At 51.7% G+C, this 16,330-nt stretch overlaps 1 protein-coding gene across 4 annotated transcripts in view; it reads right to left on the bottom strand.

The window, feature by feature from the left end:
• Positions 1-15,998, bottom strand: part of CAPZB (capping actin protein of muscle Z-line subunit beta) — a 148,426-nt gene extending 132,428 nt beyond the window's left edge. For all 4 annotated transcript variants that reach the window (XM_045386946.3, XM_065528905.2, XM_045386953.3 and 1 more), the window contains exon 1: positions 15,897-15,998. Coding sequence is in view for 2 of the 4 variants with exons in the window: in XM_045386953.3 (XP_045242888.1) it covers positions 15,897-15,899 (3 nt within the window). In the remaining 2 variants the exon portion in view is untranslated. The remainder of the gene's footprint in view (positions 1-15,896) is intronic.
• Positions 15,999-16,330: the final 332 nt, after the last annotated feature.

Raw genomic sequence — 16,330 nt, 5'->3', positions numbered from 1 at the left:
TCAACAAAGTCGGTCCCGTGGAACCCATGCCTTGAATTTCTCAGTCAGACGCCTCCTTCAATGCACGGCTGTGCTCAGACACAGCCCCTGACAGTAATTATCTTCCATTCTACAAGTCCATCCGTCTGTCTGACTGGTCCCCACCAATGCTCTCCCTGTAGTGATGACAAGTACCTTTTCATGCCCACCCCCAAGCAGGGCACACAATATTAATCAATGTCTCTTTGAATGAATGGACAGGGAGACGGGTACGAAGGCCAGCAGTCGTCAAAGGAAGCTTGGCGGCGAAGACGAGATGGAGCCAAGCCCTGAAAGGCAAGAGGGAAAGACACAGGCAGGAGGGAACAGGCAGGGAAGGGGGAGCCACGAGCTGTGGCCAGAGGCAGGAACGCGCCATGAACTGGTGGTCGCCAGAGGATTGCGGGTGGTCTACAGATGAACATCTTTTATAGCAGTAGATGACTCTATGTTTATTTCAGCGTGTACTTTCTATATATGGCAATTGACATTGTTTTTCGTTCATGGTAAGGACAAGGTTTCCTTCCTAAATATTTTACGTTAAAAAGTGAAGAAACTTAAAGAAAAAGTTAATAAATAACCGTTCTGGCATAGAGATAAAGATGGCAAAAACCATGAGTTAACCTTAGAACAACACATTTTTGCAGGAAGGGAGTCCTCTCAACTTGGCCAGAACAGGGAGATTGAGGAAGTGAAGTGAAGCCTGCTAGGCAGGGAGGATGAGTCAGCTCAGAGGGCTCTGGGGACAGGCAGTGAGGCGGCGGCCACCGAGAGAGCATTTGTCAGAGCAAAGTGACTGGAAGAAAGTGCGGAGAGAAAAAACACTCCACACTCTCCCTCCTGGGGACTTATCTCAAGGAAGGCAGACACTCAAAAGGAGAAAAACAATACACACAGACACACACACACACACACGCCCACTGCAAGTAACAGAGAGCACAGTAAAGGGCCTGCAACTTGTTCGCTTCTGTAATCCCCACAAGCACCCAGGTGGCAGGGGGAGGGGGGACTTTTCCGCAGAACCACGAGCCCGGGACAGACGGATGACTGTGCTTCACTTAACACTAGCACATCTTCCAAACTACGACACCGTCTTCACATGTCACATTTTAATGGCTGCATTCCATTCCATTGTGGCTTGAGCATAGGAGTTTGAGATCAGACTGGGCAACATGGTAAAACCCCGTCTCTACAAAAAATACAAAGATTGCTGGGTGTAGTAGAGCACATCTGCAGTCCCAGCTACTCAGGAGGCTGAGGCTAGAGGACTGCTCGAGCCCGGGAGGTGGAGGCTGCAGTCAGCTGTGATCACACCACTGCACTGTATAGCCTGAGCAACAGCATGAGACACTGTTGCCAAAAAAAATAGTCCATTGCATAGATGTGCCACCGTTTTTTACCAACTGTTGGACAACCACTTTCTCCAGTGTCTTGTTAGTACGATTCCTGTCCCTATGTACCCCACAACACAACATGACCTACAGATCAAAGGGACCTGGACTTGAATCCGGACCTTTCCTTAGATTTCTTCTTGAACTCAGGCCATTGGCATTCTGACTGGTTAACCCAATTGCATGAAGCTCTCTCACAATGTCCTATTTGGAAAATGTGGTCTTTCCACGCATCACCAGAGAAGCATGTTCAAATATGAGCTTTGAAACAGGCCTAAGTTTATGTGGCAGAAAAGAATCACTCAAGAATATAGAATCCAGATTCTAGAGTGTTAGACACAGGACCTAATCCCAGTGCTCCAGTGGCTTACTGTGGGACCTTGGTCAAGCCCCAAACCCCTGTGGACAGTAGAATTCCATGACACAGCAGAGACTGAGGGCAGAGACTTTAAAGTCAGAGCAACCGGGTTCAAGTCCTGACTCTGCCACTTATTAGCAATTACATAAAGTCTAAATTTGTATCACTCTAAATTTACATAAAGGCCTAAATTCACAGGATCCCATGCTTAGAAGGATTCTGGGAAGGAAACGGAATGGTGCATGCAGAGGACTAGGTGAAGTGCACGAGAACCAATGCCAGTGCTACCACCTGGCCTGCCTTCCTAGCTCTGAGGCCTGCTGAATGCTAAGGCTGAGGTGTGAGGTGCTTGTATAGCGACCCCCCTTTATCCTCGGGGGATACCTTCCAAGGCCCCCAGTGGATGCCTGAAACCTTGGATAGTACCAAACCCTATATGTACTATGTTATTCCCTACACATGCATACCTATGATGTTTAATTCATAAACCAGGCACAGTTATTATCAATAACTGATAACATAGAACAATTCTAACAATATACCATAATAAAAGCTATGTGAATGTGGTATTCTTTTCAAAATACTGGACAGGGGTTGATGGCGGGTGACTGAAATTGCAGAAATCGAAACTATGGAAAAAGGGGGGATGATGATACTTGTTCCAAAACGAGGCCCATCACCTAAGGCTTGGAAATCCCTCTTTCCCCATTTGTTTCCCTTTAGATTCTGACATGTAATGAAATTCAAGTGGGAATTTTATCAGTTAACCCAATGCCTCAAACTGACGCTGGAGTAAGAGTCAAGCCTCTCAAAGCACGCGGAGCACATCGCCCAAGGGTGGTGGGCTGAGGATCCCACACTCACAGTATTTACATGTCCACGTTCTGACAATTAGTCACATGATGGGAGGGCCCTTCGTTGGAACCACGGCAACCAGTTCTTGTCTGTTACATCAAGAAATGCTTCCTCATCAACCAATAGGCATCTAACAGATAGTATGTAACCAAGATAAAAGCAGGATCCTGGAGGAAATTCCCAGGATTCTCCTACGTGCTCTCCATCTGGAATACAGAAAGCTCAGAAACCATGGGCCATCAGCACACAGGGAAAACCAGTTCTATGGTAGGCAAAAGGACAAGGATATTCTAGTTACAAGGTTGATAAATGCCTCTGGATAAAGTTACTAGAGGAAGGACACACGAAATCAGTGTTGAAGAAAATGCAAAGCCTGTTTCCCAGGAATATCACCTAGTGCAATGTAAGATGAAAAAGTAAAAGAGCTTGTCATGAACTGAGGACATGGAGACCCTACTCATCTTGCGGGCAGGTGTTGCCATCTACAGCCTACCTCTGAGGTTAGGGATCTCTTTCAACACCTCTGGGTGGCTCAAACCCTCGAGGCACGAACTAATAACCTGTCGGTTACGCAGGCAGGCCAGCAGACTGTGGTCTCTGTTCGTCCCTGGCTGCAGGTGTAACACAGCCAGGGCATGGAACCAGCTGGTCCTGAGTGTGAACACCAGCTTAGTCAATGACAGCTTTATCCTCATACTATGCTCCATTATTCCAGAGTCTGCCTAGATGTGTGCAGAGATGAGGAGGAGAAAGGGAAGTGAAGGGCAGGACTATGCAGTACTCAGGGACTCAAAGGTGATTCCAGACCCTGACTACTGATTAGAAGCTACTATGTAGATAATGAGGCTCCCTTTTAGATGAAGAACGGCAACTATTGTGCTTTCATTCTTCCCCCATTTTAAGATGGGTTCCAAGTCATCAAAGCAAAGCTGAGGCAGCCACCTAATAAATACTCCACTTTCAGCTGCAGAAGTTTAAAAAACTCTAAAGAACATCTGTTACAATCACCAACATAAAGCACTTTCCCCCGTACATGAAAATGACATCCTTGGATCAGACTCCATGGTGTCTGTGAGGGATGAGTTGTAGAATCTGAAAGGAATGGCTTGGAAGGCCATCTCTGCCCCTTCTTAGCTGTGTGACGTTATACAAGGTATGTTTTAACTTCTCAAGGCCTCCATATCCACATCTGCAAAATGTGGGCATGCCAAGGCTATGGTAGTGATTGTATAAAATAGTACCCACAAGGTTCAGAGGCCAGCCTAATCCAAGTCCCCTTGCATGATAACCCCCATAAGCAGAAGTGCAAAGGCCTGATCAGCTGAAAGGAGCAGCCCAAGGGCAAGCATCCTAGGGCCTGAAAGTCATGATCTCTCCTTAGTGTGATCACCATGACTTGCATTTTAGATTTACAGACTCCTTCAGCACAGAGACTTTTAGACCTGGCTGGGCACGGTGGCTCACACCTGTAATCCCAGCACTTTGGGAGGCCGAGGCGAGTGGATCACCAGAGGTCAGGAGTTCGAGACCAGCCTGCCCAACATGGCGAAACCCTGTCTCTGCTAAAAATACAAAAATTAGCCGGGCATAATGGCATGTGCCTGTAATCCCAGCTACTCGGGAGGCTGAGGCAGGAGAATCACTTGAACCCCAGAAGGTGGAGGTTGCAGTGAGCTGAGACCGCGCCATTGCACTCCAGCCTGGGCAAAGAGAATGAAACTCTGTCTCAAAAAAAAAAGAGAGATTTTTAGACCCAATCCAATGGTGTTAATAGCATGACAAATGATGGAATTCCTATGGACAATCACAAGCCTGTATTAAATGTCCACATGGGAGGACTAAGCTATAGCATTTTATGTACATTCTTTTTTTGTTTTTTTGAGACAGGGTCTCACTCCGTCACCCAGGCTGGAGGGTGGTGGTATGATCTCATCTTACTGCAACTTCTACCTCCCAGGCTCAAACGATCCTCCCACCTCAGGCTCCCAAGTAGCTAGGACTACAGGCTTGTGCCACCATATTTGGCTAATTTTTGTATTTTTTGTAGAGACAGGATTTCGCCATTACCCGGGCTGGTCTTGAACTCCTGGCTCAAGCAATCCACCCGCCTCAGCCTCCCAAAGAGCTGGGATTACAGGCGTGAACTACCGCACCCGGCCCTATTCACAGTATTCTTACTTAACCCTCTTGACAACCCTGTGAAGAGAACAACAGTATTTCCATTTTGCTGCTCAGGAAGTTGAGGCTGAGACATGAAGTGACGAGGTTCAAGCCCGCACAGTTCATAAGCAGCCACAGTGGGGTGTGGATCTGGGCGGCTCCTTTCACTCTACTACCCCAGGCTGCCTTCCAACAAGCCCTATTTTTCTTCCTGCATGCCTTTATCTTGCCCCCTCCTTAAACCTAAACCTCGACACTTCACATGCCTTAGAATCAAACACCTGCCCTTAAAATGAAATATCAAACCCTGAGGCAGGGCAGCTTGTAAGTACGGGGCAGTTTACCAATGCAAATGGGTTAGTAGAAGTTGAGAGTGCCTACGAAGACCTGCCACCTTCACAAGAGGAGAAAATGGACCAGAAAATAAACACAGTACCTGTTGGAGGGTGTGGGGGTGACAAGGAGCATCCAAAGGCACCATACTTTGGCTGCCTCAAAGGCACTGGGTACCAAATGTAACTGGCACGCCTGGGTGGGCCACTTACATCCAGAGAAAGAAAAAAATTAAGTTGTTTTCCAGAAGAGTGACTTGTATTATCACCTGAAACAAAAGCACCAATTCAAACAACTTGTTCACGGAGAGGCAGGTGCATGGTCTGCGAGGCCCAGAACTGACAAGGACCTGCAGGGACCTATGGAGGAAGCAGGAGATCAGGCGTCCACACTAAGTCCAAGCTCCCAACACAAAGCAAAGGGAGTGTCCACATGCGAAGACCCTTTCGGCTCTAATAACACACTACGAGTCCATGTCACTGATTATAACATCGTGTTGTGGTTAATGTTAACAATTACGGTTAACCCTTGCCCAGCTTTACATGTATTAACTCATTTAATCCTCATAAAATCTATCAGAAATACCTAGTTTTAGGCTCATCATTTCTTAGACAAGGAGATGGAGGCACAGAGTGAAGGGAACTGCCCCAGTCTATACGGCTTGGACCTGAAGCCAGTCTCTCTGGCTCCAGAGTCTGCCCTTCGCTGGCCCTGGACTAGGAATCATGACTGCCTGAGATCACGCAGAAACTCCAAGAAAGCTACCCGTGAGACTTCGGGCCAAGCGCTCAGCACCCACCACGTACAGAGCCTTCAGTAAACGTCAGCTGTTTTTAGGATCACTGCTCCCACCACAGTCCAACCCTGACAAGGCCAGCACCACTGGGGCAGTCCTGAGCAGCAGAACCCCTCAAGACAGCACTGCCCCATCTCGGGGGCAGACCCCGCTCGGCTCCTCTGTTCTCGACTGAGAGCCTGACACTGAAAACTGGGTAGGCCCTAGCAGAAGGCCAGGCTTGGCCAAGAGCTCAGGCCCAGAGATCTGGACGTGTCTAGTTCACAGTGGAACTGCCCGGCCCCAGGGTTTAGTCTATATTAGGTTGAACCACATGAAAGGCTGATAATTCAACCTTTTTTCACCTAGGAAAACGGCAACTTCATACGGTTCAACCTAATGGAGGGAGGGACACTTACACTTATTAAGGACCTACTAGACATTCAGTCATTCATCTAACACCTGTAGAGCACTGGCTGTGTCCGGGCCGGTGTGTAACACTGTTTCAGCACCCCCAAGACTGACAGCCAGGATTTTTCATCTTCCCTCCTAAGGATAAGAAACAAACTTACCAGGCAGAACAAGGGTAACCAACTCAACCTGCCTGAGCTCAGGTAACTACTAAAACAGGTCAATTTTGGCCAGGCATGGTGGCTTCATGCCCATAATCTCAGCATTGTGGAAGGTCAAGGAGGGAGGATCCCTTGAACCCACAAGTTCGAGACCAGCCTGGGCTACAAAGACTCTGTCTCTAAAAAATAAGTAGATAGCTAGCTAGCTAGATAGATAGATAGACAGACAGACAGGCACTGTGGCACATGCCTGTGATCCCAGCTACATGAGAGGCTGAAGGGGGAGCACTGCTTGAGCCGAGGAGGTCGAGGCTACAGTGAGACAAGATGGAACCACTGCACTTCAGCCTGGGCGACAGAGTGAGACCTTGTCTCAATCAATCAAACAGGCCAATTTTGTCTTTCCCCTCAGAATCCCTGCATCTTACACTGTACATGGTGTCCAGGGCTGGGATGGGGCTTTACGGGAAAAAGCCAAAGGATCCCTGCAAGGCTTTGTCACCCAACAGTCCCCATGGAGGGCTGTCACAATGATTAAGATGTGCTGCTGCCACTCACGTCACAGGCAGGAGGAGCCAGGGACACTGACACTACTGCACAAAGAACTGTCCTGCCCAGGAGGCCAAGCCGCACAGTGGTCGACGCTAGGCTAAGACTATCTCACCCTTTCAGCTGAGTGGCTATCTTTTGGAAAACAGACTGCGGTTCACGAAGTTCCATCTCCTTGCATTTCAATAAGTGGAACCGAAAAAACCTCCTAAACAAAACCCAGACTTCTTCAGCCACTGGGGCTAGACGTCGTACAGGGGAACCTCTCGGCCCCGGATTCCTCATCTATAAAATAAGTATCCCCATAGGCCGGTGCCAGAGAGGCAGAAGAGCGGAATTCCATCAGCACGTGTTCCCGAGTGGGGTGGACCTGGACCTCCGTGGCAACTCCCATTAACTAGCTGGGGGGCCTTCAGCAAGTTACTACACCTCTCTGGGCTCCGGTTTCCTTATCTGCAAAATGAGGAAACAGATCTCACAGGGTTGGTGTTGAGAGAATACAGATAATGACTGTGGGCATCCGGTAGATACTGGCAGAAGGGAGGGGCCACTCTGTGAGTGAACACTCAATACCAGCCTACAGACTGAAGGCATCCTTCATTTCATGGCATCCCCTAATGCCTGCGCCATGAGTGCGCTCCCCAAGACCAAGAATGGACTCCGCTTAACCACACCCTAGCCCATCCTCTCTGCCTGAACAAGGTCTCGAATCTCAGGACAACCAGGAATCCACGGCACCCCGTGCCCAGAAGAGATTTCAGGATAGGAGGTGTCTGGAGGGTATACACTGAGAACACGACAACAGCTCACGTCGGAAATTCTCAGCAGAGGAACTGAACAGCCAAGCCTGGCCGCTGCTCTTTTGGAGTCTGAGTTCTTCAGGGTCTTAGACTTTTCACACCAGAAGGATGTGGTGGATTAAGGCTCCTCCTTCCAGTTTCTGAGTGCAAAACTGCAACGCAGGGAGCCCACTCGTGTGAAACCAACGACAGCCCACCAGGACCAAAGCCTCATGACGGAGAAGCCTTCAGTAGCAACACTCTACCTGCCAATCACTGCTGCAACTGAGAAGGGAAAAGGGCACGGGTACCACCGGAAAATGCCACTGGCTGAATTATAATTGGAAGCTACAGCATATAGGGTGCAATGCAAAAGCATCATTTCATAACTTTTCTTTGAAAGAAAGACGGGGGTCTTACTATGTTGCCCAGGCTGGCCTCAAACTCCCAAGCGATCGCCCGAGCGATCCTCCCCCCTCAGCCTCCTGAGTAGCTGGGACCATTGACACACACCACAGCACCTGGCTTACCTTTCTATTTTACCAGGTATATCTATCGTATATACCTGGTAAATACGATGCCTGAATCCACTTATAGAGGGCTCTGAAACAGCACGCCCAAACACTGCTAAATAAGATACCGAGTCTAACTCAGGAGTATCCTGCTGCGTTCAGCACTAGAAGAGGAAGCTGCACAGAGCAGTTGAAGCAGAGGGTGGAAAAGTGCAGGGTCTGAGCCGGTGGTAACAACTGCTCACAACCTGCAATGTGGTGAGAGCTCTTGAGACCAGAAACACTGGGCTGCTGTTTTCAGCAGTTTGGTGTTTAAACAGACTGAACCCCCTAAGACTGCTCTCCTGGGGCAAGGGACTCTACATCTTGGAGTCTCAGAAGAAGGAACCAGCACCTGCCTTCCAGGCTGGCTGGGAAGTTCAATGAAACACCACCTATCATCCATCCATGTTAACAGAATAACCACGATAACAGGAGATAACACTCGTACTGCACCCACAATGTGCCAAGCATTGCCTACACTTTCCACACAGGAACTCGCTCAGTCCTCACAATCATCGCTCCACGCCAGGTGAATGGCAATCACCAGGGTTGCTGCCTTACATGACACAGGACTACATGACTGGAAACCTAACACTAGAAAGTTGTAGGCAAAGCCTCCTGTTCACAGGCGTTCAGAGATGTCAGAAACATGTGGGGTGACCGCAGGAGGAAGCACGGGAAAACGCAGGCAAGCGGCCTCCCTGCCTGTCTGATGCTGTGGGCCTCCCCACGCTGGTTCTGCACTCACTCCTGAGTCTTTCAGAACTTTGGACATACTTGCTTCCACCCGCTTCCTCCATTTAACCTTAAGACTCGGATGTCATATTCTATCAGGTCTACCTAACTGCTCAGCAGGCATCCACGGAATGAATGACCTGATGGAAAAAATCCCTGCAGGCAGCAGAGCCCAGTGCCAGGACTGCCAGGTGGGCCTTGGTTTCCTCACCTGCATAATGAGGATGACATGAGAATATGCCTCATAGGGCTGGCTGGAATATTAAAAAGTCATCAGTCAAAACTAGCTCCTGGCCAGGTACAGTGGTTCATGCCTGTAATCCCCAGCACTTTGGGAGGCCGAGGCAGGCAGATCATGAGGCCAGGCGTTCGAGACCAGCCTGGCCAACACAGTGAAACCCCATCTCTACTAAAAATACAAAAAGTAGCCGGGCACAGTGGCGCGCACCTATAGTTCCAGCTACTTGGGAGGCTGAGGCAGGAGAATTCCTTGAGTCTGGGAGATGGAGGTTGCAGTGAACCGAGATCATGCCACTGTACTCCAGCCTGGGCAACAGAGTGAGACTCTGTCTCAAACAAACAAACAAACAAACAAAAACTAGCTCCTGTTATTCCTACAGCTGCCACACACAGCCCACCACCCCCCCATCTCCCTCAGCAGACTGATGTCTTAGGCACCAGAACCTAACGCTGTGTGCATCAGGCTGAACTTGGTGCCACCTGCAGTCACGGAGTCGCTGGCTGGATGGATCACTGGGCTAACCAGACCGAAATCCCCATTCAGTTGTTAATAGGATCTCAAGGCTTTGCAGACACCACTATCTAGGATTTAAACTGACCTGAAATAGCTGTGTATCAATGATAAACTGTCCAATCAGAACGCCTACATGAGACAGCTCTGGGGCAGACCCCCTCAGCCCCAGAGGTGGTAAATCATTCCGTCTCCCTCTGCCTTTATCTCCTTCCACCATCCCTTCCTTTCCACGCCCACAGCGGCACAGTGGCCACGACCCTCATAAGCTCACAGGCTGATGCTTGTGAAGGCCTCTCTCCCGTCTCTCTCACCCCCCAGGCCTGCTGCACGCACAGCCAGAGGACTCTTCCTAAAATACCACTGCCCTGCCAGCCTCCTCGAATTTCTACCTGCCCTGTCAAAAATTTCACTGGCTCCACACTGTCCCAGATCAAATGCAAACTCCTTAGCTTAGCAACTCAGGCACTCTACAACTCACTCCTGAGACTGAGGCACCCCATGGGCTCACATCTACTCCTTGTCTGACCACACCCCCGACCTCAGTTTTTGTGCCAGTCCCCTTGACCATACCCCACCCCATTCTCTCTGCCTGAGCACGCTCTTCCCAGGCTTCCTTACCCAGCCCCCAAGCCGACCGTGGGCTGGAGTGGTCTGCAGGGCTGCATGGAGGAGGGGGAAATGCAAGCCAGGCCTGCAGGGATGGGCAGACCACAGCACCCATGGGTCCCTGATTAAGTCTTTTCTAGTACTACTTCCTTCCTGCTGCACTTGGCTTTTTGGACACATCCTGCCTCCCCATCCTGGATTAGAGGACAGGGACGATGGCTTCTATTTGTGTCCCTTACTCTGTGGTATGCAGAATAAGACAAGCAACAACCATAGCTACTGTGTGCCAAGCACTGGAGTAAGTACATTACAAATTTCACCCCTACCCCCCATCCCTATAAAACGTTATCTTCATGCTACGGACCAGGAAAACAGACACCGAGGGAATTAGCAGCCTCACTGGCAGTCACATGCTGAGTGGCAGACAGGACTCAACTCCAGATGTGCCCAACTGCAGACACCATGTTCTGTGGAGCAGGGAGCCGCCTCTCAGCTCTCACTCAGCGTTTACGTAGCTGGTGTTCACTAAGTGCCAGGTGGCCAGCGCAAGGTGTGGGGTACTCAGAGGGAAGCAAACAGACAAGGTCCCTGCTCTCACAGAGCTCATACGCTCTGTCCCCAGCCCTGTCTCTCTTCTTCCAAGCCTGGAATAGGGCAAGCACCCTCCAGTCACAGGGGGTTCCACTGGCACAGACAAGGCATTCGGGCCTGACGTGTAGCATGGGGCTCTGGCAACACATGGTGCCCCGCTCACAGCCAGCTTGTCTTCAGTGGAGAAAACAGCCCCAGGCTCTATTAGGGAAGTTGTCCATTCAAGGCACAGCCCAGAGCCAGGCAAACTCCAAAGCAGCCACCAGCAGGCAGTCCGGAGTGGAGAAAAATGGTTTGCTCTGGGGTCAGAAAACCCAATTCCTCCACGTAGTAGCTAGACAGGGACTCACCATAAACCCCTTTGCACACTTTTGGAAAATGGCGATAATAACGATAGTTAATGTTTATAACAACATCATGTGCCAGATGCTACTGGATGCACTTGACAGATACTACTTAACCCTCATTACAACCTTATGCAGAGGTACCGTTATCCTAAGGCAGTCTGGCTCCTCACTCTATTTTCTTGCACTATGCTGCCTCCAGCCTAAAGTTGAACCTACATTGTCAGGCTGTGGTGAGGACAGTTCTAACAGAGTGCATAGCACATGGCTGATGCTCCATAACCATTAAGCCTCCCCTTCCTTCCACTGAGACGTGAATCTCTGAAAGCCTAGGTCTGGAAATGGCATGGCTCTAGCTGGTCCCATTGTGGGTGATCTTGCAGTTGCACCCCCTGGAATTCCACACTGCACCCTCACTGGTGGATCTGCTACAAGGGGAAATGGGACAAGATCCTGTATTTATGGGACCCTCTGCTCACTGCTTCTGGAAAACACAGTGAGTGGGGTCCAACACAGTGAGTCAGGCTGACGTGGATCCGAATCCCAGGCCTGCTGCTCACACCGGTCACTCAAGCTCTCACTCTTGTGAGTAAAATGGGGGCTGGGCTATAACCTAAGTCATGTTTCTGGGTCAGGTCCCTCAGCGACCCAGGTTGGACGTGCTGGACAAAGCGACCCAGACTGGAGAGGCTGGACTTCCACGGTACTGTAAGGTTTCATTTTGGGACCCCAGAAAGCCTTGGCTGTGCAAAGGAGCGAGCGGACTGCGTGCATGTGCAATGCAATTCCAGCCAATGGCAGACACAAGAGCAGGCACACCCCAAAAGGCCTTGGAGTGGAGCCTGGCACCAGCCCCAACTTTCTCTTCAGTTTCCTGCCATAGCTCAAGCAGATGTGCCTGCTGTTACACGAACAAGGCTCTTTCCCCCTTAAACTTTAGGTAACAGTGACATGCTCACCCCTCAACAATGTGAGCCGTGAAGGCAGAGATCCTTGTCTGTCTTGCATCCTCCACACATAAACAGCACAGAGCAGGCACTTGATACACAAAAAGCTGAATTAACATGACCCTGTAGCTTCAGGTACCCCACAACGTGCCTCAGTATTTGCCTAACAATAAGCCTTTCCCAGCCTTGAGGGCAGGCTTCTAATGGGTGAGGCACCTGCCCTGCCACCATTTCCCTGTGGTCAGTCATATGTCCTGTTCCTCGACTCATGGAATGGAATGTAAAAGTATAGGACGTCTGAGTTATAAATAGGAGTATCTGCTTTCAAAGGCATGGCTTATCATTTCCTTAATCTCAAGCCATTGATCGCTGGCTACTTTTTATAAGCATGCCACCAAAAAGAGGCCAGGTGGGCTCAAATGAACAGGGCTGTATAGACAGACAAGAGGGATGTGAGTTGAACAATGTATCTTATCCACACCAAGAGACATTAATGTCAACTATGTTGTTTCACCTTGTAACAATACCAAGTTCCCATCAGCTCCTGCCAGGCAAAACCATCTGTGAGCTGGAGCAGCGATTCCTGAAGGGGCCTCCCTAGTCCACCTTCCTGCTAAAAGCCTCACCATCATCATAACTAAGAATAATTCCCAAGTCAGAAGCTGGAGCTGCGAAAGGAACGGTGCTCTGAAATTGTACAGCACTCAAGCAGTGGTAAGATTATTACCTGCTAAGGGAATGCAAATAAATTCCATCTGCCTATGCATTTTAACTGAGAAGGAGAAACTCATGCCAACAAAAATCATGGCATTCACTCCAAAGTCAAATGCTTTTTAGATTCTCAAGCCACTATTTCCCTCAATGGGTAACAGAGATCTAGCTGTATTCTTTACCATCGAATCTACTGAAAATGAAAAACACGGTGATCTGATTTCATTTCCCTTCAATGCAACCTCACACCACCACTTCTGTCCTACCCCAACCATCTACACTGGCTTAATGGTCAGAGTATTCAAATAGGGGATAAACCTAACAATAAGCAGTCAGAAATTACAAGCCTAAGGGATACGAAGAACAAGTGACTGAGAGAATGAATATGAAATCCAAGCAGGTAAGTTCATGGACACAGACACATCCCAAAGAGAACATTCCAAGTGGTTTCTTCCAATGCCAGGTGCTGTTCTAGGCCCCACGGATACAGCTGTGGAATACACAAGACAAAAATCTCTGCCCTCCAAGAGCTCATTCTGGCCCATGCTAAATATGCCTGTACCACCATACAGCTCTTTCGCTATAACATGATTTTCTATACAAAGGATTTAAAATACAAACCATGGGCAATAAATACTGCTCCTCCCCCCTTGCCATGTTTGAATATCCCATTCTATGTTTTTCAAACGGTGTCATTAAACCTCCTGACATATAAGCAGCTTGGTACAATGGGAATAACAGTTTAGAGGCTGCCAGATGGGCTTCTACTGACCAACGGTGGTTCCTCCACTGGCTGGGCAATACCTTGAATAAGTCACTGCACCTCCTGAGCCTCAGCTGCCTCATCTATCAAATGCGGACAGCCCCAGAAGGGCTTCGTGTGGATGAAACCAGCTTGTACAGGTGAAGCACACCACAGTGACTGGCAGACAGACAGTTCCTCCACCCTTTCCAGTCTTTTCAGATGACAGCTGAGTGCAAGACTCCTGAGAAGCTTCAGGTGTCATGTGCTCCTCCTGGGGGACTGGGGCACTTTCCCATCACCTGGGGAGCATCACCGCTTCCTGCCGCATACTTTGTCTTCAGTGCACACTCAGTAACGAAACTTCAGCCCACTTTCAAAGTCCTCACCCAACACTGCCCTGGAGAAGTCGTGCTCCACCCAGACCTGGGGTCAAAACAAGGCCTCCCCAAACAAGGAGTTTTCAGCCAACGTCACTGGAGAAATCCGAAGGCCTTAAAAGTGGCATTGCCCCTGTTTTTAATCAGCATACAGGAAGGTATCAAAAGAAAGCTTAACTCATCTCAACTCCTCACCCTCGTTCAGCAGCAACATCCCTTGACTAAACAAGGAACCAGGGTCCTCAAAACACTTTGAGGCCCAAAGCCCACATACAAATATGCTCCAAAAATCCCTTGACCCTGTCAGGAAGTTCTCTGGCCCTTCCAACCTAAGTGCTGGGCCTGTCCTGCGGAATGATCAAGAGGTAGGAGTGCAGGTCTATCTGTGGGGGCCTATGTGAAGCCCCAGGTTCCTCAAAAGTCTGGATAGCATCTGCTTTCTTTACCAAATCAAACACTACGAGTGGAGCCAGCACTCTCCCTCGGAGTTCTGCTCACCTGATCCAAGGGACTTCCATAATCAGCAGTTCCCACCCTTACAAGCTGACAGTTCAGAGGGAAGGGGAGGCTGCGCCTGCTCGGGTGCATGGTGTCCAGGCCATATGCTGGATCCTGGGCCTGCTGGCCCCCCAAGGCCATGGCCTCACAAGGGCGATTGTGCGTTCATCCTTGTCCTGTGGGCCACCCACCCTCAGCCCTCAGCTCCCACTCAGGCCTGGGCGCCGCGGACCCCGGCCCGCCCTGCAGGACGCTTCGCAAGCACAGCACCCACGGCGGCGACCTCGAGAAGGGCCCGCAGCGCAGCGCGCTGCCTTCTGGGCACACCGATGCCCGCCTTTCCCTCGCTGGCTCCCAAGCGGCCTCCCTAGAAGGGGCAACTGAGAAGGCACAGCACCGGGACCACCCCATCCCTGCTGGAGAGTTCCCCTCGCTTCCCGAAGGCTGCAAAGAAGGCGCGCCCCAGGTAGAGGGAAGGGTACCCTGGGTCGTGCACGGGGCAGGGGGCAGAACCCTGATGAGAGGGTCAGGGCGGAGACCGAGCGGGGCTGACGCAGGTTACGCTAGGAGTGGCGAGAAGTCCAGGGAAGGGGATCACGGTGGGGAGGGGGCAGTGAGGTCCAGGCGGGGCCATGGGCGGAGGAGAGGAGGTCCAGATTTAAGATCACAGAGGGATGAGGAGATTCAGGCTGAGGCCACGGAGAAGAGGGGAAGCAAACCTAGACCGCTGCAGGAAGGGCTGACCGGGGTCCAGCCTGAGGCCATGGAGAAGGCAAGGGAGGGAGGGAGGCAGCGGCCTAGCCTGGGCCATGGCAGGGAGAAACGACGGCCTAGCCTGGGCGGGAGAGACGGGGGAAAGCAGACCTAGCCCTAGACCGGGGGAGGAAGGGGGCCCACGCCAGGGTCACCGCGGGGGGGGGGGTGCCTGGCTGGGGCCACGGTTCGGGAGGGAGGGTCTAGCCTGGGCTATGGGAGAGACCAGCCTGGACACAGAGGTGGTGAGTGGGACTCCAGCTTGTGCCAAGGGCGAGGGCTGGGAGCGGGGGCAGGGTCACTGCCACCCAAGTCGTCCGCGCCGGCGGCACCCTCCTGGGCGGGGAGGGACCGGGTCCACCCAGGGTCCGGGACCCCGCCCCTCCCCCACCCCGGGAAGCCACCAGTCCCGGGCCACGGATGGGCCGGGGGAGGGGGACGCGAGTTCCGGAGGGGCCCCCGGGCCGGGGAGGGGGCCGTGCGGCCTTTACCATGGTGGCGGCGGCGGCGGCGGTCCCGGTCCCGGCGTCAGTGGCTCTCCCCCCCGCAGCAGGGCCCGGCGCTTCCACTTCCCCGGGTGCCCAGGAGTGAACATCCGGGTCAGCGCCCCCCTCCCCCCGCGCCGGGCCGCCGCCACCTTCCTTCCCCGCCCCGGCCCGGCCCGGGCCCGCCCCCCACGCCGCCAGCTCGCGGCCAATGAGCGCGCGGGACTGCGGCGATCGCCAAGTATGGAGAGCGGCGCGGGAGGCGGGCGCCGACGGGGTGCGGGGGCGGGGTCTGCGCGGCGGGGCGGGGAGCGGCGCGGCTCGCCTGCCGGGGGTTCCGGGCCCGGGGTACGGGGCTCGGGCCGGAGGGGTGTCCGCGCTGTTGGAGGTCCAGTACCCGACTCTGGGCCTGCAGCAGCGGGTGTCGGCGAGGGAACCGC

This window comes from Macaca fascicularis, chromosome 1 (assembly GCF_037993035.2).
Source record: "Macaca fascicularis isolate 582-1 chromosome 1, T2T-MFA8v1.1".
NCBI lineage: Eukaryota > Metazoa > Chordata > Mammalia > Primates > Cercopithecidae > Macaca > Macaca fascicularis.
The sequence above is the reverse complement of the archived record's forward strand: the minus strand, read 5'-3'. Positions and strand labels throughout refer to the sequence as shown.